The following is a 24,643-nucleotide window of genomic DNA, read 5'->3' on the forward strand; positions in this document are numbered from 1 at the left end:
AAATTGTATCCATTAATAGTTAACCTATTACACTTCTATACTGAATCATCCGTGTATCTCCTCGTCACATTATAATAATAATAAATATATTTTAAATTTGTGATTATTGTCATACACGATTTCCAATATATGTACTTACTTTAATTTTTAACTTTTTAGATTCTTTTAACTACCAATCTCACCTTTTTTGGAAGAAAAAAAAAACAAAAGGGTAAAGTAGTCAAATAACATGTTTACATCATTTGCCAGCCAACTTTTGTCTCACGTATACACAAAAAATACAGTTTCCATTTTTTTCTTCACCTTTTCTTCTTCTTCTTCTTCACAGACAAAAATTGAAAAAACCAGAAAAAAAAATCTCTATTTACTCACAGAAACGAAGTAACAGTTCATCTCTGATACCCCATTGAAGAGTTTTCTTTGGGGGTCAGAGTTTTTTTTCTTTTTTTCCCACTTTTTTTGGTTCTGTTTCTGTAAAGGGTGTGTTTAAATTCAGAGGAATTTATGGTGTAACAACTGGAAAGTGATAGAGGAAATTGGGTTTTTAGGGGATTGGAGAGGTGGGTCATCGGTGTTTTTGAATGAAAATGGGTGTTTCACAGAATGATCATAGTAGGATGGAAGGGTGGTTATATCTAATTCGTTCAAATCGGTTTGGACTTCAGTATTCACGGAAGCGGTACTTTATTCTTCAGGATCAGTATCTTAAGAGCTATAAATCTGTACCAGTTCCTGAAAATGAGGTATAATTATAATATGGGTGTTCATATATTTGAGTATTTTGTAAAATGGTGGTGTTGGATTAGTGAAATTGGTTAAACTATTTTGTTAAGTGTTTGCTGGCAATTTGTGATTTGGGAATTGTTTGATGAAGAACAACGTTCTGATCCATATTTGTAATTTGATTTTCCATTCCAAGTTGGTTGTGTTGTTTCTTAAGCTTATACTAACGGGATTTGCAGTTTCTATGAGTTGCATGTTGTGGAAAATTGGAGGATATATTTCAGTTTAGTTGGAGCCTTGGAGCAATGGTAAAGTTGTCTCTGTGTGATCTTTAAGTCATGGGTTTGAGCAGTAGAAGCAGCCACTAATGCTTGTGTTAGGATAGGCTGTCTACATCACACCCCACGGACTATGCCAAAAGGGGATGCTTTGTGCACGGGCTGCCCTTGTTTTCTGAACCCAAAAGATATAGTTTATACTTTATTCGTTTTGATTCTCAAAGGATTTGCTTGAAGTTGGATGAGGTTTGTATAGTAAAGAATGTTTGCAAACCAACTCAAAACATCCTGATGCTAAGTTCTCATTGCCTCAACACGAAATCTTGTAACTTAAGATTTTGGCCTCTATATCCTCATTCCACATCCTTGATTGTTGTTTGGAATCAGGGGTGAAGTTATAGGGGAGATTATGGGGCATGTGTACCCATGGTCTTTCCGCAAAATAGATATTTTATGGACAAAGTTTCTAAAATTGGTATAATATTAACTGCTGGCACCCATGCTCCAAAATGGCTTAATGGTGCACTTGGTTGAAAATTGAGTTATTTACCAAGAGGAATAGGGATTAGTTCTCACTTAATACATTTTTTCTCCTTTTTGTAGTAGTGCACCCATGTACTAGAAATCCTGAATTCGCCTTTGGGAATAACTTAGAATTTGGTTTCTTAAGTTTGATACACATTAAGCATGCTAAAATTTTACCTTTTCAGTAAAGAAAGAGGATCTCAGAGAAACTCTTGCATTTATGTCGATCTATGCTGATATTCATACTGTTGGTTCACACTCTTTCAAATACTTCCTCCTTGATTGCCAGCAGATCCTCATGTTGGATATTATTTCCTAAGTGATCACTTTACTTGATTAGTGAGGAATGACAAATTCCCATGGCCAATGAGCTGAAGGTACTCACATACTAAGTTGATCGGACTCCGGTGCGGGTGTCCGATAGGAGGTCGGATCCTTATGATCTAACTTTTAAGATTCGGGGGTATGGATCTAGGTACGGATACAGGTGCGGAGATTCAACTAGAAATAATTCAAATATCTAACAATAGAGGTAAATGTCTAAATTATGAAACATTATGTGGAAAACTTACATGGTATTCCGAAGAGAAAATGTTGATCAAAAGGAGAATCCCAGGAGGAGAAATAAGGAAAAAGACTGACATAGAAATTTTCTATATACAAGACATTTCATTTTCTTCAATTTCCCCTTAACTTTTGTTTTGATTACATAAATCATATCATTGTATCTGTCCCTAATTTTTCCGTCGATTTGGTCAAAGTACCCAAAATCTGTTGTCCATACCCACACCCATGTCGTGTCGACACAAATGCGTCACCAAAAGTGAAGAGTCCGAGCAACTTAGCCCACATGTTTGGAGCCCAAATGTATGGTTACTATGGTTGATTTTCTAGAGAATAATCCTGGATTGCTTAATCCATGTGCTGAAGATACCTCGTCCTCACTACTTATCTGAAAAAAATATACCTAGGACTCAACTGTGCACATAGATCTTGATCAGTAAGTGTATCCCTTTACTAGTCATCAGTGTGCTCCTTGGGAGTTGAGTGCTTTGCACTTCACACGTTGATCAGCACCCGACTGCTTATTGATTGGGAGATATCTGGAAGTTTGTGTGAATTGGTTAAGTAATAAACTAATATTCAGTAATTTGTTGTGTTTCTGTAATTAGTTGTATTGTAAGTGGTGGGCTCTTATTCATGTGCGTTTACTTTGATATTAAAGGGTTTTGAGGTCCTTCAGTGGGAGATATGTCTGTTGATGAAGTTCTTCTGCCTTTCACTTCTTGGAATTACATGTTTGCCATATTCCCCGGACTCATTGCAATGTGTTGTGTGACTCTTTTGTTAGGATCCTATTAGAAGTGCAGTTGTTGATTCCTGCATTCGTGTCACAGACAATGGCAGAGAGAGCATTCAAAGAAAAGTATGATCTTAATCCCTGTTTCACTTCATGGCGGAGACGATGTTTGCTCTCACTATATCATTCTGATTAAATGCACTTGTTTCTTTACTGAGACTTTCTGCTGAAACTTGCTTCTTTAATTTTCCAGGTCTTTTTCATTTTCACACTTTATAACACCTCAAATCATAATGATCAACTGAAGGTAGGAAATCATCCCCCTCCATTTAGTTTTTGTTTTTCTGGGCAACAGGTGAATAAATGAAATCTATGAATGACAGTTAGGAGCAAGCAGTCCTGAGGAAGCTGCAAGGTGGATCCAGGCAGTTCAGGAAGCAGCTTTAAAGGTACATACTGGTCAATATGAGCTGTTATATTGTTCCTCGTTGGTAACTCACAATAATGAGTAAATTTAGGCAGACGTGATCAGAGGAAATGAAGTTGATTTTTCAAGCAGTGGTTCACAGCCTTTGAGGTACATATTAGTTGGTGCATTACCCTTTTACTTTGCTCAGGATATAACATATATGTAATTCGCTGCTTTTCATTTTATATGGTGGTGTTTGACCGAACACGAAGTTCAAGAAAGAAAGAAAGACTTTTGGCACATAAAAAAAGTACCTTAAGCATGCCATGACATATTTATGGCTATAAATCATTGGAATGTTTAAAGCTAAATAGTTTCTATAAATAGAAAGGTGTCAATTTTCTTGGAACAAACAACAAAAGGAAGAGTGTCATACCATGGAACATAGGAATATAAGTTACTTCAAGGGACAGTGTCGGTTTCTTTTCTCATTGTGCAAAATGGTTCCAATTAAGTATTCCCTTTCTAAAAAATGTTTCCAATTAAGCTCCATGACAAGACTTAATTGTCATTATTACAATTTTTTTCCGTTTTTGTTTTGCACGCAGGTTAAATTGTTCCAACAAGTCTTATCGTCTGAATTCAATTGATTGGACTGTCTGTTCATCCTCAGTTACAGATGCTATGACGTCTGATGTTGTTGCACCCTCACCTTGGACTATCTTTGGTTGTGAGAATGGTAGGTTTTGATTTTATAGTTGTGTTTTGAGACGGCTGAAATCACATTTGTAATTCCTACTTTGTAGACCTATTCACATCTGCTAGGAAATTTTGGAACTATTTAATGTGGATTGATGAAGTATATTCTGCAATTTAGTTTTCTTCTTGAGGGTCTCAGTTTATAGTTTCTTTTAACTATATGTTCAAGTCATGCTTTATTAGCCTTAATGTAATATTAGTTTTTGGCGAATAAAAACATGATTGGCTTTATATATGCATCCTTGAATGGTTCGTTTGTATTTGATATTATGTTGTTTCTTTGATAGTCAAGTGGTCTGTCTCCTCTCCTTTCATAATTCTTTTTGCCAATTGTCTTGAATCGCTTGTGCATGCAGGTCTTAGGCTCTTTAAGGAAGCTAAAGATAGGGAATCTCTTGGAAAGGTAAGTGATGTCTCCAGCTCCTATGACAGTAAATATATGCATCTAATGCTGCTGAACTTGTTCTATGTTTTGCAGTGGGATGATCACCCCGCGATAATGGCTGTTGGCGTAGTCGATGGAACTTCTGAAGCCATTTTCCAGACACTCATGTCACTTGGTCCTTCTAGATCAGAGTAAGTTACGAAGTCCATGTCAGTTTGTCTATAATGAAGACTTCATTGCTACTAGTTTTTTTTTACTTGTTGACAGAAATATAATTAAAACTTGACAAAAGCAATGTCAGAAAACATGTGGTTAAGAATATAGATACTTTTTTAGCCAGTAACCATGTCTTTCTGCACTTTGAATGGTTCTTCCCCATTGTTCTTAAATCAGGATTCAATTTGAGCAGAAAAATGAATTGTTTTACATAGTTTGTTCATTCAGGATTCAACTTTAGAACTGTAATCTGAGTTTTGCGATCATACAAATTAAAAATTGCGCAATAGTGTTTGGATAAAGTAAAAAGTGCGCTCATGTAAAATGCTTAAGAATGAATACCAAACTTCGGTATGATTCAAGTCATCTGAAAGCAATTTAATGACTGTCAAAATTTGAAATTTGTTGTTTGGATTGATACTAATATAAATTTAACACCCAAGTAAACAAGAAAGTGAATCAAGAAATAGAAGTTTTCTGCTTCACCTTAACTGGTATAGAAGTCACAAGCACAGTAGATGTTATTCACACTTCAAATTGTCTGGAGAAATCATTGCTTAAATTCATGTTGAAGAAAACAGTACTCTTTGAATTGAGATTGGAGATTGAAATAGATAGTTATGAAGAGAGAAGAATCAAAAAAAGTTGGTGGTTCTTCTTAACTTTCTAAGGATAAAAGCCCAAATAACATGTTCAAGGTTAAACAACAAAGAAGATATTGAAGTTGAGCAATTCCTGAAATGGAATTTAATCACATCAATTAAGAAATGATATTTCATTGTCAGTTTGTTAGCTGGTTATCTGGGATAATTTCTTCTTTGAAAATAGAAGTGGATTGGGAATTGAATACTGCTCTTCTTCTTTTTTCCTTTTTGGGGGTCTCTTTTTTTTTTTTGGGTGGGGGTGGGGTTGTAATGACTGCTGAAAAGGGTGCAGTTGAAAGACGTAGAGCAGGGGCTGTGCTTGTTTGACTAGGATATCTTGCTTTATGAACGTGAAATACTTAAAAATTAATTGGTTCATGAACAGTCATTTTTTGAAGCCTTGAAGTGAACATGCTTCCTTGTATAAGCAATACTAGTGAAACATCTCTATCCTATCATGTAAATAACTACACTTCTTTAGAATATCTAATGGTGTACCTCGTTATTCTCCGGGAAAGGGAAGTACTTCCCTTCCCTTTTTGATAATTATGAAATGGAGCAGCTGTTCTTTTCAGTGACTAGTTTATGGATACCTGTGTCTCATGCAAGAGTGTTAGGATTATTTTGGTAAAAATGCCGAAGTTGTGTGTCATTTTTTTAAAATCTTGGATGTTCCTTTAGTAGCTTTAAAACCATGGCTTTCTTTTCAAACCTGTCACATTTTCTCTCTACTTCAGCCAATTTTGTTGCAATCCATTAAGTTTCCTTAACTATGATCCACATGGTTGAATAGCTAATTCGTAGGAGTGTTAACAATTAAAACTAATTATACGATAAGTAAGAAATAAAAGGTAAAAGATCATGCACGAGAGATCTGTATGTATTTTACTATATAATATTTTTTTCTATAACCATTTTTTTTTGTGACTCTATCTTACTTTTAAGAAATTGAATAAAGGAAGATAGTAAAAGATAAGATAATTTCAATTACTTGAAAGATCCATCTTAGCCGACTCTACACATAGAACAAATATATGAATTATTCTTTTCAAATTAATTTTTGGCCTACTTGGTATATGAATCTTTCTTTTTCTTGTAGTTTCTCCCCCCCTTTCCACTTTGTTTGTTTTATATTTCCTCGTTAGTCCCCACATTATGTCTATAGTTTGCATTTAATCTTCTCCTAATTTTATGGAAAATCCCTTAATTCAAATACTTAAATGAAAAAAGGGAGAGAGATAGAATGAAAAAAACCTCTTTCACATGCATTTCCTTTCCTTTCCATTTTATGCTAAGAGATTGAAGTATTAGGAAAAGGGATTTAGTTTCGGAATTATGAACTTGATTACTAAACCGCCACATATAAGTTAGGTAAACCACGAAAGTCCCCCTTTTTTTTTACCTTCAACTTTTTTTTTTGATAACTGAGATGTCCGGGCCAACTTGCGCGCACCTTGACTAATTCCACATGATACCTTCTACCTCCCACTAGGTCTACCTAGGCTAGAACAGGAAGAAATCACCTAGTGTTTTGTCTTTGTTGGATTTGAACTTGAGACCTCATGGTGCTCAACCTACTTCATTGGCCACTAGGACAAAGCCTTGGGTGCAAAAGAACTCATGGCATTAAATTAATTCTATTTGCTTTTTCATGGATTCAATCGCGTGCTGATGCTTATATAATGGGCTTGTGTTAGATCAGGGCCTCAAAGGCAAAGTAAGGTGTTAACCATGAGACCTTGAAGTAGTGTTATCGTGTATGACCAGTAGACTGGACATATTCTTTAAATATTAAATATCAGAGAAATATAATAATCGTTGTATGAGTTTCTGCATGGGCACCTTAAATTATAAAGCTTTCCATTGTGCCCACTACTTAATATGGATCATATAAGCTTAGAGGTCAAGTAGATTGCACAACATATCCTATCCCAAAAAGAACATCTTATAGCCTGCTTACATGACCTCTGTGTAGAGAACTTCACTAGAAATAGCCTTATAAAATTTATCATCTGCAAGTTCTTTAAACTGCAGTGATATACTTCTCATCTTGTTGATTCCTCTTATATTGGGAGTGAAAAGATATTGTACTTCGTTTGCAGATGGGATTTCTGTTATTACAAGGGCAGTGTGATTGAACATCTTGATGGTCACACTGATATAGTTCATAAGCTTCTAAATCAGGACTGGCTACCTTGGTATGTATGGTTCATATTTCAACTCTGGAAAAGTTTGTTGTTCCTGTGCTAGAGTTATAATTGACATAAGACTTTGCAGGGGTATGACAAGAAGAGATCTTCTTTTGCAGCGTTATTGGAGAAGGGAGGACGATGGGACTTACGGTACCAACTCTTTTGAGGATTGGTCTATAGCTACTTCTTAGGAAGCTTGATCCACCATAACCAATTGTTTCTTTCTTGCAGTTATTCTGTACCATTCAGTGTTTCACCAGAAGTGTGCACCTCAAAAGGGCTACGTTCGTGCCTGCCTTAAAAGTAATGTACGCCTGCAAAATAGAGTTATTATATGCACATGGTTTTTTGTTATCACTGTTATGAACCAGATGTTTATTTGGATCAGGAATGAGCTGCAAATTAGAAATTACTTATGTGCTTAGATGCCAGACTTTCTAGTATATTATGCATGTCGAGGAGTTGACATAGATTTGTCGTTACACTGAACCAGCCATATGCTTTACTACCATTTTATTCCCAAGACTTCTGTAACAGCTCTGCATGTTTTGGATATTCTTAACCTTTCAATTGGGACTCATACAAATTGACATTTACTTAATCCTTGCAGGTGGAGGATATGTTATATCACCTGTGAATCAAGGGAAGGGGTCAGTAGTCAAGCATATGCTTGCTATCGACTGGAAATTCTGGAAATCATATGTACGAACATCTGCAGCCAGATCTATAACAATACGCATGCTAGGGAGACTCGCTGGTGTGCTTTCTATGTGATTTCTATTTCTGTCAAATTCATTAGTTGATTCGTCCCAACTTTGCATTTTAGGACAATTTACCGGACTCAATTAGACTATTTTCCACTACTGTTGCAGCTTTGCGGGAACTTTTCAGTGCAAAAATAGGAGATTACTTGCCCTCTGATGTCTCAGGGGAGCTGGTCAAAAGCAAAAGATTGTGTCAAGTTGAAGAGGAAATTAAGCTTGAAGTGCAAACCCAGTTAGAAAATGGAAAGAATGTGGCAGATCTGGAGGAAGAAGCAGTTAAAACACCTTCAAGCTTGTTGGGTTTAAATGACGCCTCAGATGAGTTCTTTGATGTTTCTGAGCCACTGGATTATGACCAATCAGAAAATGGCTGGTCTTCTGATTTTGTCCCAGAGACATACTCTCAGGTATTACCTGTTTAAACCATAAGCTTAGGGAAATACCCTATAAACAGGTAGCATCCTACAAAATCAGGAGTCTGCACGAGGCATGACTTCCATTGTGAAATCATGTTTGTCAATTGCCTTTTAATATTGAATGAATACACTTTGGTTCAAGTGATTCTCTACCTAACTTAAGCTTCATGTTTGTATCTGTGTTCTAACAATAAGAGCCTTTAACCTGGTCTGGGGTATATAGACTGAACTAAGGATATACGAAATATCTCAGGAAGGTCCAGATCTTAGTTCCCAATAATGTTAATACATCTTCATTTTTTCAACACACCCAAAATAATTATATTTTCTACCGTACTCCCTCCATCGGATTTTATGTGACTGTTTGACCAAACAGAGTTTAAGAAAGAAACACAAAATTTTGAAACTTGTGGTATGAAACAGGCTATAGACATTTATGTGGCTATAGAATCATGTCATTAAGGGTCACTGGAAGTTTAAAGTTAGACTTGTTTTGCAGATCTTTACTTTATCTTCTTCCTATTTCCTCATTTGTGTGCTGGTTTTTGACTATACAGGATGCACGTCATCCCAAATTGTCAACTGCTGCAGTTTTCGTGAAGAGACTGCATGATCTTGCAGGCATGTTTGATGTTTGTTGCTATATACAAAACTTGATTAAAATTTGCATGTTAAAGTTCCGAGGACATAACATTTCTCTTATTGCTGCAGTTCAGAAGAAGGGTTATGTAGATCTGCATGAGATGGCAAAGGAAGATGCATCATTTTGCCACTACGGATCCACTCTTCCAAAAGATTCAATTTGTAATTTGCCTTGCAGTTGGACTGAAACAGATCCTTCTACTTTTCTTATTCGTGGAGAGACCTACCTAGATGATCGTAAGAAGGTGAAGTCTCGTTGTTGATTCAGCTTTCATGCTTAGCTTATTATAAACATCTCCGGGTTCAATATTTGTGGTGTCTCATTATAGATATATCTTGGAATTTTGGAATGGTTCCCATTGTTTTATTGACATCTACTGTTTAGTTTTCGTGCTGACTAAAGATTAAGGTCTGAGAGTTATCTTCTAATCATTACATGGTAACATCATGCAGAGCATGCTATACCACAAGTCACAACCAAAAGTTAGTCTATCTGTATCAAAGAAAACACCATACTTGTAATTATTTTCATGTTTTTGAAACATGTTCAAATTGGCCTAATGGTAAAGAAACTCTAGGTAGAGATCTTGAAAATCCTGCATGCTTCTTGGCTAGATGTCTGCTATGCTGGAGAGCATGTGGGATTCCTGATGTTCTTGTCTTATTAATGTCAAAAAATTGATAAGTATGCTACTGTATTCAGAATCTTGATACTTTCTCGTGATATCATGCCGTTTAATCATTATGTCTCTCCTATGCAGATCAAGGCTAAAGGTACCTTGATGCAAATGGTGGGTGCGGATTGGTTGAAGTCTGACAAACGAGAAGATGATCTTGGTGGTCGACCTGGAGGAATTGTTCAGGTTTCTTCTTTTATTCAATGAAAATACAGTGATCATATTCTTTAATCCCTATGAGCCTCCTGCTCACTATCTTTTCTCTGCAGAAATATGCAGCAAAGGGTGGTCCGGAATTCTTCTTCATTGTGAACATACAGGTATGCAATCTCTTGTTTCCTTCATATACTTTGATTTCCTATTAAGCTGCCTTCCCAAATTCTTCATTTTGATGGTTTTTCACTTGTATTCAGGTCCCAGGTTTAACAACATACACTCTCGCTCTCTACTATATGATGGATACCCCTTTAGAGGATTCACCTTTGCTGGAGAGTTTTGTCGAAGGAGATGATGCTTATAGAAACTCGAGGTTCAAACTCATACCATACATATCCAAGGTTTGGTTTTTCTAATTGGATGTGGACAAAATTACTTTCCATATAAGGGTTTTAACATTTTATTTCTGCGAGTTGCTTAGTCCATTTAGCAAAAGGTTATGGCACATCAACATTCATGTAGCATGTGACTGGTCCATATCATTGTACTTCTCTTCTGTTCCTTCTCACATGTGTAGCATAGAGTAGGTAGTTTGCTCATGTTTTAGCAAAAGCTAAATGTCTTATTTGGGTTTTTTAGCAGATGAGTTTTCAGAAAGATGTTGAAAGGCAACCAACATTATGTTACCCACAACTTAGTCCTCGTTCTAAGAAAATGATAGGCAACTTTGAAATAAACAGAAACCCGTTTAAATGGGTTCTTATTTATAATGGGAAATCCTTAAGCAAGTAAATTTAATACCCCCTCTTATTCCACTAAAAAGCTACAATTTCAGTTTCTCAAGGGCTCAAATTGAGCAAATCTACAACTAGATCCCCAATTGATTAATTTGTTTTCTGCAAATGTAACTATACCTAGAAACAACAGTAATGAATATTAACAACGGTAAGTCTTTCAATTTCAAGGGTAAATTTATATCATGGCCAAAGAAATTTGTTTGGAGCCTAGAGAAATGCAGAAAGGTTGTCTAGGAAGACAGAAGGATGCTGCACGCTTAGGTTATTATTCAGAAACCCATGTATCTTTAGAGTCTTGCTTTCCATGCAGAAGATTGTAACGTGTTATGGTAGTTATTCGCATTTTGGTTTTACGGTGTTCTTTTGTTAGCATTTCTGTTGGTATTTTGAACATGTCTCATCCATTTCTGTCACAGCTGTTGGGATACTTAGAAATATTTGATCAATTAAAGTACTGTGGGTATTCAATTGAGCATTTGCTTTTCAGGGATCATGGATAGTCAAGCAGAGTGTTGGGAAGAAAGCTTGTCTTATTGGTCAAGCGCTAGAAATTAATTATTTTCGTGGAAAGAACTACATAGAGGTAAAGTACAAGAGTATTTTGGCACTAAATGATGCATAGTGTTGTTCTAATTTTAGTAACTGATGCTCACTGCAGTTGAACATTCAACAGTTTAAGGATTTCTGAAAATTACCACTGTGGTAAATGTTGATTAGTTTGTCTTTTGGAAAAAAATAGTATACTATATCTTGTTAACAATCTTGAGAAGTGTAAGTGGAACCCGAATCGAATATTGACATAAATCACTATGTGAACCTGAAGAGTGATGTTGTAATTTCAGCTTGGTATCGATATTGGCTCATCTACTGTGGCAAGGGGTGTTGTCAGCCTTGTTGTTGGTTACCTAAACAATCTAGTCATTGAGATGGCCTTTCTTGTCCAGGTAAAATTCCATATCCTTATGCTCCATCTAGACAAACAGTTTAACTCGCAATCTGTGTTCTACCAATTTGCAAGTTTGCGATGATCATTTTGTCGATATGAATTTTACTAAAGCACAGTGACTATCTTTCTCCACAGGCCAACACGCCCGAAGAACTCCCTGAATATCTTCTAGGTACCTGCCGTCTTAACCATCTGGACGTTTCTAAAGCCGTACAAGTGAAACCTTGATCTTTGTATAATCTCAGTTGATTTTCTAAACATTCAAGTGTATTTTAGGTTAGTCCAAATGCTTACAGGAAGGTAGGGTTATTCATTTGCACAGGAAACATGAATGTCACCAACATTTAACTGCAAAAACTTTTGTAAAGTGACTAGTGGATGTCCAATTCTTTGATTCAATAGAAAGCCACACCAGCGGAGTGCTGCATTTAGTGTTAATTGTATAGTCAACAAAACAATACCTTGGCGTAACTGGTAAAGTTGCTGCCATAGTAGACCCTTGTGGTATGTTCCTTCACTGGATCCCGTGCATAGTGGAAGCTTAGTGCACCGAACTTCCTTTTTGGTATAGTCAACAAAAGGATGCTGTTTCTAGTTATTGCGAGGGAACATGCTTTTCTTTTTCAAATGCAATGTTTTCTCTTTTAAAAGGAACCAAATGGGGGTGTTGGGGAAATGAGTTTCATGCATGTGACCTCAAAGGGGAAAGGTTCAAGAGCAGTACCTATGAAAGAGGTAAAGGATGGCTTTGACTCAAGGGAACTGTTCATGTGTGGATGTTGGCCCTTTTTGGTCTTGGTTTTTGAGTTTATCATGCAATTAGACTTCTATACCTCTATGCCCTTTGAGCTAGGTATCTGTCGGGAACAACCTCTCTACCTCTACGGGGTAGGACTTAGGAGTAAGGTTTAGTATATTCTATCTTTTCCAGATCTCATTATGGGATTACGATTTAGGAGTAAGGTTCTACTATATTCTACCTTTTTCAGATCTCATCTATGGGATTACGGGGTAGGAATATCATGAAATTTCAATGCACTTTAATGCTAGCTGTGCGGGACCATCCACTAGGCCTCTACATTCTAAACTTGTGAAATTTGAAACTCTAGAGTCTCGACTATTTTTTAGGTTACTATTGGTGAATTTTTACTAGTGTCTGACTAGTTTGTAGATATTTCAATTACTTTCGAATAGTAGTACTTCCAATGAAAAAAAAAAAAAGGAACACCTTCTATCCGAAATTATTTTGTTGTTTATTACTCGAGATATATTAACATGAAAAGAATTATAATTTATAGTATTTCTTAATGAATTTCTAAAAGTTAAAAGAAAAAATTAAAGTTTTACAAATGAGAAAAGAAAAAGAAGGAACAAATTAAAGTTTTACACATTCAGCTTGTAAGTCAAGTAGTAGTATTACTTTTCGAATTTTCAAATATTGGTAAAGCTTTTTTTATTGGAAAATAATAAATAGTCTAAAAGCACAAGTGGTGGACCCACCACTGTTAGAGTGAAAATTCCACGTAGATATTGGACATTGAACTGAAAAATAAATAAATTAAATAGGAGTATTTTGAAACTTTAAAGTTGTGTTGTTGGAAGTAAATTTCACTTATTTAAAGGAAAAAAAAAGTGATTTAAAATATTATTTTCCTAATTTGTGATGCTTTTTTAATAAATACTGCATTGATTATGTAAATACTGAAATAAATATTTTAAAAAGAGTCATTTTAGAGCAATTAGAACACTTTTATACTATAACGTAAACGCCCATTTATATCCAATATGATTTAATGAGAAATTTCATTTAATGATGTCTAGTTCGTAATAATGTTATTATTTATCTTTAATATGAAATAGTGTTTCTGTTTTAATTATCGTATTATTATTTATTATTACTATTATTCTTTCTTTATTATTTTTCCTTAAATTTTTATTTTATATCTAATTCATTATACCTTACTTGAACGGATTATTATTCAGACATAAATTAAAAATAAGTTAAAAGTTTCGTACACATCATCCTCTACAAAACTTATTCTAACACTAATTGTGCTGATACATGAAGTGGTTTTTCTCAAAAGAAAAATATATATTTATACATCAGCAAATTATTTTTTTAAAATAAATATTCTTTTTATGTAAACATGTAATGTAAAGAAAAAATTAAATACCTTTTCAGTTACCATATAAAAGATATATACTCCAATAAATGTTTTTTTTATGACTTTAATTTTCCCTTTTATTAATAAATATAAATAAAGAGAGGCTTCACACTGATCTATCGGCGAAACAGTGTTCGAATTTTCCGGGAGGAAATCTGAGTGTTTGGATTCTCCGATCGGAGAGGTTGCTGGCGGCGGTGAAGTGGACCCCACCAATTTCCCGATAAGTGGAGGAACTTTGTCTTTGTCAATTCTCGACACAGTTTTTTGTGTATATTTATGAGCACGAGATCTCGAAATTCCCATAACAGGTTTAGCCCCGTTTTTCCTCAATTCTCTTTCTTTCATGCATTTTGTTTTTGGGTTTTGAAGGTAATTAACCCCCACCCATCCCACAAAAAAAAAGGAGAAAACTTTTTCAAGTTTTGAGTTGCTGTTTTCATAGCTGGGTGGAGGCTAAATTTTGTTAAGTTGAAGGTTAGAAATGCTAAATTTTGAAATTTTAAGTTTTGGGTTGGTGTTAAATTTTGATAATTTTAAGCTTAGAAATGCTAAATTTTGAATTTTTAAGTTTTGGGTTGGTGTTAAATTTTGATAATTTTAAGCTTAGAAATGCTAAATTTTGAATGTTTGCTTGGATTGTTGAATAATTTTGTGTTGAGTGTTTGTGTGTGTGTGTGTGTGTTTTTCCTTTGAATTCAGCTAGCTGAATGTTAAATAACTCGCACACCCTCCTTTTATTGTTGATTTTGTACTTGGGTGGTGTTAAAATTTGGACTAATGCTCGTTTATCATGGTTAAAAGTGCTGAAGTTTGAATCTTTTACTTTGATTCCTCAATATTATGTGTGTGTGTGTGTTTTATGTATATGCCCTTTGAATACAGCTAGCTGAATGTTAAAGAAGAACATGCCGTGGAATTTGCACTTGGGTGGGTGTTGAAATTTAGAGTAATGTTTGTTTGTCATGGTTAAAAGTGATGAAGTTTGAATCTTTTACTTTGATTCTTGAATAATTCTGAGTGTGTATAATATATATTGTGTATTACTGTATATTCCCTTTGAATTCGGCTAGCTGAGTGTTAAGAACATGGTCGGCCTCCTTTTATTGTGGATTTTGTACTTGGATGGGTGTTAAAATTTGGAGTAATGCCCATTTATCATGGTTAAAAGTACTGAAGTTTGAATTTCTTACTTTGATTCCTGAATATTATGAGTGTGTACACTTCATTGGAGGATTCTGATTGTACAAGTTTTTTTGGGTCATTTCGGTTTGACTTTTGGGATAGATTGGAGGTGGGAATGAGGCAGAAAGGTCATATATTTGATGGTTTTGTGATCCTGGTGTTTCTGCTCTCAGGTATGTCTCTTTATTGATTGATTACTTTTTGCACTTAATGTTAGGATTTTGGTTTTATTTCCCAAAGAAATGTATTTTTTCTCACTATCTACTTGTTTAAAACTGCACCTCTTCGTTTATTTCTGATTTTAGTAGTATAGCGTGTACATTGTCCTTTTGGTTAGCACATTCATCTCTTGATTTCCTTTCTCTTCTTGGGGTCCGGGAGAACACTAAAGCTTGTTAAAACAAGCTAATTGAGTCTTTAAACAAGATGTTTAGAAAAATTCAACAGCAAAAAAGAAGTTCTCCCTCGAAGCGATTTGCATAAAGTTTGATCTTGGAGTAGGGTGAAGATAAGCTCTTAAGGCCTTGTTGTGATTCCAATTATATTTTTCTTCTTCTAATCCAAAGCAGGACGTTTCATGATGTAGATGTTTTAAATGTTGTCGTGATGAGGATATATAAAAAAATGAAAAATCTTTTCTTGTGTTTTGTGTTTGTGAAGTTTTGCAAGTGAAGCATTATGCATACAATTCATATTAAGTTCATAGAAATTTGCTCATAAGCATGTCTTGGAGCTCATTTTAGGGGAATGCTAATTTATATTTATCTGCAAATTGATAATGCTATTTGATGCCCAGTTTCTACCATAACAAAGGCTACAGAGGGCAAAGATGGCTTCAAGCAGTGCGAACACATTGTCAAGCAGTGGGCTTCTTCTTCACTCGATTTGGAAGTCAAAAATGACAAACATGTCTTGCAGAACTTGCTCTTTTTTCTTCATGTCCCCAGGACTGGAGGGCGAACATATTTTCATTGGTAAAAATGGTTTCCCTCTATAAATTTCTTTTCCTTTGACTGAGTTAAGGAAAAAACAGTTTCTATCAATTAAATCATAATATAATTTATATATTAGCTAATGGTTATATTGTCGTGTTTGTGCAGTTTTCTTAAAAAGCTTTATGCCAGTTCTTTAGAGTGTCCACGTTCGTATGATAAGTTAAGGATTGATCCAAGGTAAATATATCTTCGTACTTTATGCATTAAATTGTTTGGGAAATATTGGACATTACTATTTTCAAGGTTGTTAGATGTTCTGTTAGAAGCTATAAGAATGCCTTTTCCTGGAAACTAACGTCTAGTAGTGATGGAGCATCACCCAAGCACTTATAACTTAATGTTGAAATGAGAAAATGCATTAGGCATTCCAGTGGAGAGCCTCTGAATTCTGATAATGAATACTGATGTTGCTGTCTTAGAAATAGTAAACACTGCTGATGATAAGGTCACTTCTATCCATTTGATTATTGTTGTACTCCTGTTTGTGTATTTTGGAAGTTAGAGCCTGTGGGTGCATTAAAAAAATCGAAGGATTTAGCTTTATTTTTTTTTGAAATAAATGGATTGCCAAACTTAAATACAGATTTTATAAGGTCTGGTTGTTTGAAAGAATCCAAGGTAGAAGCTATTATTTCAATCATTTTGTAGTGTGCAGGAGCACTAAATCGCTATGCTTTTACTTCAGCTAGTTTTCCTATGGTAAAATATTGTAACAGAGAAACAATTCTGATTAGCACAATATATTCCATCTATTTCTCTGCTTCCTCTTTTCCTTTTACCTTTTCCATTTCAGGAAATTTATTAATAGTTGCTGTCAATTCTACTACCGTTTGCTGGTGCAGAAAACCAAAATGCCGCTTGTTGGTTACTCATGACGACTACAGCATGATGAACAAACTTCACAAGGATGAAACTTCTGTGGTGACAATACTTAGGAATCCAATTGACCGTGTTTTTAGTGCCTACGAGTTTTCCGTGGAGGTAGCAGCCAGGTTCTTGGTGCACCCTAACTTAACATCTGCCACCAAAATGTCTGGACGGCTGCGTTCAAAAAATACAATAAGCACTCTAGATATCTGGCCATGGAAGTATTTGGTCCCTTGGATGAGAGAAGATCTATTTGCTCGAGTATGTCTTTTTAACAGCATTTGTCAATTCATCATCTTGTCCAGTGAGCTTTACTATCTAAGTTTGCCTCTATAGTATAAACCGTATTCAACTAAATATAACAACCTGAAAAGCATAATTGTCTTATCTAGTTTCTCTTCCTCTTCCTCCAAATGTATTTAGATTCTGTCAATGGCAATATGCTTATCAGATAGTGCCTTACTAGCCACATTGTCGAAGAGGCTCCTTTACTGATCATTTGCTGCTTCCTTGCCATCGGAAGAATAAATTATCATTGTTTTGTTTTCAAGCATGTTCCACAGTGTAGTCTGTACTTTGTATCCGCCATTCTTGAGGCAGTGATAGTCGCGGATGTCCTGTTTCTCAGACATTTATCATACTTTGCCTCTCTGTTTTATTTAGATGCTTCTTAGTTGCATTTAGTTTGTTGCGTTCATATGCTTGTGCTAATAATAGTAGATAATTCCTCTTCCTAGGGTACAACAACTGGTCCAAAACACATAACCTTGTCTATCTATTTGTGATTGATAATGGTGTCTAATCAGTAGAGGAATTGAGATGATTAGTGGAAGTATTCTTAACCAGTTATCATGCTAGCACTGTTAAAGGTATCAACTTTGGAATATTTCTTTTAAAATAACCAAAAAGAGTGTCAACTTTAGTGAGTTTATCATAAAACTAATTAGCATAATAGGAACCATATCTTAACGAAATATCAGGATGCAGAACATTTTTTTATTTACAAAATACAATTAGAATGATTAATAATCTTTTAGTGGGTTTGCCCATTTTGATGTGGAGGAGGGGAGGCAGGGGCAGCAAGGTGGGGTAGCTTCTGTCATGCATATTTCTGTAGCATTATGAATTTATCTTGCATAATCATTAATATGCTGCATATCCTCTGGACTGCAGAGGGAAGCAAGAGAACAAAATGGTCATTCTGTTGTTACAAGCACTAATCCATATGATATGAAGGAGATGGTGATGCCTCTACATGAGTATATCAACAACCCCATTGCTCGGGATATCATTCACAACGGAGCCACATTTCAGGTATTGCCTGGTTTTCTATTTACAATATGAAACCTTTCATCCTCCTTTTTCTGCATTATATTGTTTAGAGTTCTACAAGAGCTTAAATTAGGGATCCAGCTCGGAACTTATGGGGGAAGGTTGTGAACGACATGCTTATGTTGGTATTTTACTATAAATCTCAGGTTCTTCTGCTTGATTGATTAATTGTTGTTTAACTGGTTACTGGATCTGTGGTTCGTCTTTTCAGAAGACATTGGCAAACTGAAATGAAATTGCAAATTGATTTCAACTTTGAATATCTTGACCCTAGACCAGTCTCAGATACTGCTTTGTGGGCTAGATGCTGTATCATGAAACAGTCTCTTGCTATAAAAAAATTATTTTATTGAGGAAGTCTCTGGCCTCCTTCCTATTTTATTAGACGTCCACATTTTAAGCTTTTCAGCAACTGTGGCATATGTGTCAACTTTCTTCAAGGTTAACGTCCACACTATCAGATTGAGCTAAACTATCTTTTGTTATGAGAATGACTTAACCGACCTAACCAAACCAATTATTAGGTTTCTTATACTAAAATCGTAGGTTCTTATATAAACTTATAACTGTACGTCTGTACTGAATAAATTTATATGTGAAAAATATATTTCATATATCAAGTCTAAAAATAATGGAACATTAAAATTTTCGCCTTGAACTTGGGTATGGGAACGACAACAAACCACAGGTAATTAACATCCAAAGTTCCAACTCCGAAACCTATTATGCTACTCCCATTGAAGCTAAATTAGTTCTAGCATCTCGAGTAGTAACCAGTAAGCTACAAGGTATTAGAAATATTTCCTCTCATATGATTTAAATTTCTCTTAATGAATACTTAATTTTTGTAGACTCAGTTCTCGAGTCGCATCTTGTTTGATTTCTTCCTGCTCATGTGATCAAAATATTGTCTTCGCTTAACTTTATTTTACATTACTGTAAAATTGTGGGATGGATCTCTATTCTTGTCGTCTTACATGATTTCTTGATTCACCGCCTTTTAAACTCTAAAAATATCTAGAGAGTTTTTGTCAAAGTCAGATAGAAGTATGCATGGTATCATGTTCTAACTTCTAACGCGTAACTTTTACATGACATCTTTTATAAGCAAATACCAAAAATTAACCAAACCGTACCGATGTCGAAGATTAACCGAGATGATGGGATGGTTTCAAAAAAGTTTAATCTTGGTTATATATAATAAAATAACAGAAACTTGTATGGTATAAATTTTACGAAATAACTACCTGAACCGTACCATTGACACCCCTACTCACAACCCCTCCCACCTCACTGGGGGTCCCTTCTCCCTAACCAAAGGAAATGCTCTTGAAGTTGTTTCATCTTGCTGATAGTGTCTAATTTATAGGTCTCAGGACTTACAAACAACTCCTATCTGACAGAGGCACATGATGTTCGTCACTGTGTACTGAAGTATCAGTCTCTTGGAGATTATGTGCTTAAGGTTGCAAAGGTAATTAAGCCACTCTAAATTAAGTTTGACTCTGAGTAATATACTCTGCTATATCCGCTTCTTGATGATGTCAGAATTATTGTAGATATCTATTAATTTTTGCAGAAGAGGTTGGATGATATGTTGTATGTTGGACTCACAGAGAACCACAAAGAATCAGCCACTATGTTTGCAAATGTAGTTGGTACTCAGGCAATTTCACAGTTCACTGGATCAACATCACATGGAGATCATACTGCTAAGAACAGCTCTGGTTAGTTTAGAAGCTATATAATTTAACTGAATTGATGCCTTGACTAGAAATATTCCCCTTTTTCTTCTAACGGCAGCATATAACAGCCAATGGATGAGTGTCAATTCGAACAAGCCAAGCAGTGACTCTGCTATGCAATTTTTTTCTATATTTGTTTCTTCTTGAGGGGGCGGGGTACTGAACCTGTCACTGAAGCTTCCACCTTACGAGAGGCCAATCTTGGTGGTTCCACTTTTTAAAAAAATAATTGTTCTTCATCAAAAATCCAGTATTGTTCAGCACTAGAAGTTGAGTTTTAGAAATCTTTCGAAAGCTGAGTTTATTGAAATGTTTCAACGATTGATTTTCAAGAATGACACATTTTCTGCTAGAATTTAGTGTTGTTCAAGTTGGAGTGTAGGACACGTGATTGTAGTTTTGACGGTTACATCATCTGGTTTTGCACAGAACAGGGTTCTTCACTGCTAGAATCTGATTTTGATACAACTTATCACCATGTAAGTTCTCTGTCTCTCTTGATATGTGATCATTAATTGCCCTACTTGCTCTAAGTGCCTGTTCGAATTTCAAATTAAGCTGTGATCTTAATCCTTCATTTTGCACAAATTTCAGAGTAACAGCACATACCAAAAGCCCAATCAAATCTCAGCAGCTGATCAAGGTGAAGCAACAAAGGAAAATGTAAGCCCATTGCTATGAAGTCCAAGACGATGTGTTTCCGTTTTAACTGCAACATATGCGAACTTCCTAACTTTAACTTTTCTGCCTCGATAACAGATGACTGCAGGAAAACTCATGGATGTATATGAGAGCTGCATTTCTAACTTAAGGAAGACCCAGTCTGAAAGACGTGTAAATTCTCTAAAGAAAATTGATCCAGCAAACTTTACAAAGGAGGTACTGTAGCCAAACTGTGTTCTCTTTTTTTTTTTAGATGAAGTAATTGATTCCATTCATGGCATCAAGAAGATGCAAAGTAGTTACAAAAGAGTGAGCACTAGTATGTTATCTCTAGTACACTAGCATAGAGCAAACAAAATCTAAAAAGCTACCAGGGGAATCCATTGGAGACAAAATGAACCAACTATAAATACAAAAGACATTTAGCTTTGAGCATAGATTGGCTAGTTGAGAGGCCATCAATACGTCTTCTATTTCTTTCATTCCAGATAGTCCAAAAGATGGCTGCTGGTATCATCTTCCAAATCTTTTTGATGGTGTATGTCAACTTTCCAGTAGCTCCAGCATTCAAAAACTTCCCTGATAGTGCTAGGCATTACCCATCTGAGGCCAAAAAGTGTGAGGAACATTTGCCATAAGTCTGCTGTAGCTGGGCACTGCAGAAATAGTCTCAAGTGGATGGCTACGAGTTTCTGCTCCTCTGTTGCACATGTGGTATCCATTCATAGTCTGAATCTTCCTCCTTCCAAGGTTGTCCTGTGTTAGACTGGCTTCATGCATTGCTGTCCAGGTAAAGCAAACAATTTTGGGTGGAAGTTTGACCTTCCAGATTAGCTTCCAAGGCCAATTTTCAGTGATAACATTCAGGTCCATTGCTACCTCATAGGCTGCCTTCACCGTGAACTTTCCTCCATTGGTATTCCCCCATCTAAACTGATCTGGTGCAATGTCATTTCCTATGAACCCATTGAGAGCTTGTAAGAGTTTGAGAAAATTCTCTATTTCATCCTGCAACTGAAAGTTGGATTCCAAAAATTTCCATGTGTGTAATGTTGCACTGTTGGATCTGGCTCCTAAGTTAATTGAAACAAAGCAGGGAAATCACCCTTTAGAGTGGTGTTTCCCAGCCATCTGTCCTTCCAAAACTGTGTTCTGTTTTTCAATCTCTTGCAATTTTCAGTTTCCTTGACAAGCGCAGGTGAACTTTTAAGTATGAATCCAAGTATATTGTTTTTGACCACTTATCATCACAGTTTTAAATTTTATAGGGACGTCGTCAGGTGTCTGAAGCCCTTCTTCAGGAGATCACATCATTAAATCACCTCGACGTGGAGCTTTATAAATATGCCCAGACGATCTTTGCAAATCAACACAAACGCATGTTAGTGAACAAGGTTGTCACGGTAAGTGCCCATGTTACCCAGTTAGTTTTTACTATAGTCCATGCCCTTGATTCTGTGAACGGGATAAATAAATAACTAAGGAACACCTAGAACTTTTGCTTATAATTAAATCATGTGCATGTTATATTAGTTATTTTAGTAGTCTTTTTTTGTATGTCACTCATATTTCATTGCAATAGCTTGTTATAATAAATAACTACATTGAATCTGTCCTCTGAGAATTATTATTCACAGAGGGCAGCCATAGAGCAACAGTAAAACTGTCTCCATGTGACCATAAGTCATGGGTTGAGCAGTAGAATCGGCCAAGGATGCTTGTGTCAGGGTGCGCTGCCTACATCACGCTACCTCGGATGTGGCCCTTTCCCGGGTCCTGTATGAATACCGCACCACACTCCCCTTTTTTTGAAAATTATTATTCACGCAGCAAATATACGGATGAGATAGATGTGTTTGGTGATCCAGTGACTTCATTAATGTGTCTTATTATGAGTTGTTGTGGTGTTTCACAGAATCATTTTTCATTCCTCCAATTGGCAATAGTCATTTCTTCTTTATCAGGAATCTAGATAGAGAAATCTTTTATGAACGCTTATCCATCAAAGCGTTCCTTTTACTTGGTGTTGTCGTTTGTGCTCTCTCATTTATTTCAACACATCTTTCATCGTTGCATTCACTACATAGCCCTAGTGCACGTTAACGTCTCATCCTAAGTAGTTATACCTAAGACATGGTTTTCAATGAGAACATTCTATTTGACAACTGGTTTTTGTTACTTTGCAGAACCAGTTGGACAGTGACTTTGACGATTCATATCGTGCATTTTCTTGGGAAGCCATTTGTATTGCCGTTTCCGTGGTGTTTGTGGCTCTATTTGCTGTCCTATTTGTAACTGCAAAAAGAAGAACATCAAAACTTAAGTTATGATATCACCAACATAAATGTCCCATAAAAAAGATAGAGAAATTGAATAGGAAGATTGAAAAAAGTTAGCTCAGGTAGCATGTAAGATTGCTCAAGCCTCATTAGTGGAGAGGGAACTACACTCACATGCAATTTTGTGGGTAAAAGCAAAAGCTTATTGTAAAATTTTATGCTTTTTATATCAGTTTTCTGTTCTCTTATTTTTCAGCTGGTTCTTAGTACTTAATACATGTTTCTTCTATTAGTGAGTTGAGCCGGAGGGTTTATCAGAAACAACCTTCCTATGGTAGGGGCAACACTACCCTCCCTAGACCCCCGAAGAGCCTCAAAGAGAAGCAAATAATGCTTGTGCCTTTATATTTTCCAATTATGTTTCATTGATATACATGGTTTATCGGAAACAATCTCTTTATTCTCCTAATGGTAGGGCTAAGATTTGCGTATATTTTATCTTTCTTTATATCTAATTTGTGGATTCACAGAGTATGTTGTTGAACATACAAGCACCCAACAGGAGCAATCTCTCCTCAAGTCTCAAATCAAAGTAATATGGTAATAAAATTATAGAATAGTTCAATACAGAACCAATTGAAAGAAAAAAAAGACGGTCCGTGGACAAGTATCCGCGTTAGTAGGGTTTGAGGAAGGGTTGCACACTACGAGGGGTTTAATTTAGTTGTTAAGGTACATGACTAGAAAAGTGATGGTACAATTTAAGCATCTAAGGATGTGGTCTAGATGTCCAGTAGTCAATTAAGTATGTTAAAGATCACGAGGTTGAAGATAGTAGATATCTTGTATAATTAATGACTAGATTGACTCGAACATCATGACTACTAAAAAAAAAAATGTGATGGTATAACTTGAATTTCAAAGTATTTTATTTTTCTCTTTATTTATTCTCTTTATAAGTGTAAATACTATGTCTTGGAATAAAAGAAAAGGGAATTATCTCATCCCTTAGCTTCTACTTCTCCTTTTAATAAAGTTGACTAAACTAATCATTATTCTAAATTGATAAAACCTAGGGGGGAATTTGGTATAAAAATATATTTTAAATGTCCAAAACATTATTTTTTTTACCAAAATCTTTTTTTGGGCCAACATTCAAACTTACTTCTAAATAAAGCTCACACTTTCTTTATAATCACTATCCTCAATTTCGGTCAAGTGTAACAATATCATCCGTAAAAAAACATGCATTTTATGACTTCATTATATATTATATATAATGATTTGTGATGACTTTTTTCATACATATCTTTGTTAAATTTATATTCAATATGGACTAATATTTTTCAGCACCAATCAACACATTTTTTGTGATAATATATGTTTTTATAGATGGACAAACATCGCGTGTAGTGCAAATAATTTCAATTACAATTATTTTCTAAAACTTATTTCAATAAATAATGATTCAAAAATACAAAAAATAATAATAAAAAATCATTTCAACAAAGAAAACTGTCAAATCAGCACGCAGTAACATTAAACCATGTGCATTATTGATCAAATTATTATTGTCAGATTTT

At 35.3% G+C, this 24,643-nt stretch overlaps 2 protein-coding genes across 2 annotated transcripts; both read left to right on the top strand.

The window, feature by feature from the left end:
- The first annotated feature begins 302 nt into the window (after positions 1-302).
- Positions 303-12,238, top strand: LOC125818174 (protein ENHANCED DISEASE RESISTANCE 2-like). Its single transcript, XM_049497715.1, has 21 exons — positions 303-743; positions 2,878-2,952; positions 3,080-3,133; positions 3,210-3,275; positions 3,345-3,403; positions 3,844-3,974; positions 4,351-4,397; positions 4,473-4,570; positions 7,342-7,437; positions 7,517-7,581; positions 7,663-7,734; positions 8,042-8,188; positions 8,304-8,602; positions 9,169-9,232; positions 9,323-9,498; positions 10,015-10,116; positions 10,200-10,250; positions 10,344-10,487; positions 11,371-11,466; positions 11,726-11,827; positions 11,965-12,238. The coding sequence occupies exons 1-21, from the start codon at positions 582-584 to the stop codon at positions 12,055-12,057; spliced, it is 2,199 nt and encodes a 732-aa protein (XP_049353672.1). The 5' UTR covers positions 303-581; the 3' UTR covers positions 12,058-12,238.
- Positions 12,239-15,204: 2,966 nt separating this feature from the next.
- Positions 15,205-23,296, top strand: LOC125818322 (protein-tyrosine sulfotransferase). Its single transcript, XM_049497859.1, has 12 exons — positions 15,205-15,352; positions 15,976-16,153; positions 16,280-16,351; positions 17,017-17,302; positions 18,215-18,355; positions 19,743-19,847; positions 19,953-20,100; positions 20,548-20,597; positions 20,713-20,781; positions 20,878-20,997; positions 22,050-22,184; positions 22,968-23,296. Exons 1-12 carry the CDS (start codon positions 15,205-15,207, stop codon positions 23,109-23,111), a joined length of 1,596 nt encoding a protein of 531 aa, XP_049353816.1. The 3' UTR covers positions 23,112-23,296.
- The last annotated feature ends 1,347 nt before the right edge of the window (positions 23,297-24,643 follow it).

The sequence above is a fragment of the Solanum verrucosum genome, unplaced genomic scaffold (assembly GCF_900185275.1).
Source record: "Solanum verrucosum unplaced genomic scaffold, falcon-dt-bn FXZP01000253.1, whole genome shotgun sequence".
In the NCBI taxonomy this organism is placed as follows: domain Eukaryota; kingdom Viridiplantae; phylum Streptophyta; class Magnoliopsida; order Solanales; family Solanaceae; genus Solanum; species Solanum verrucosum.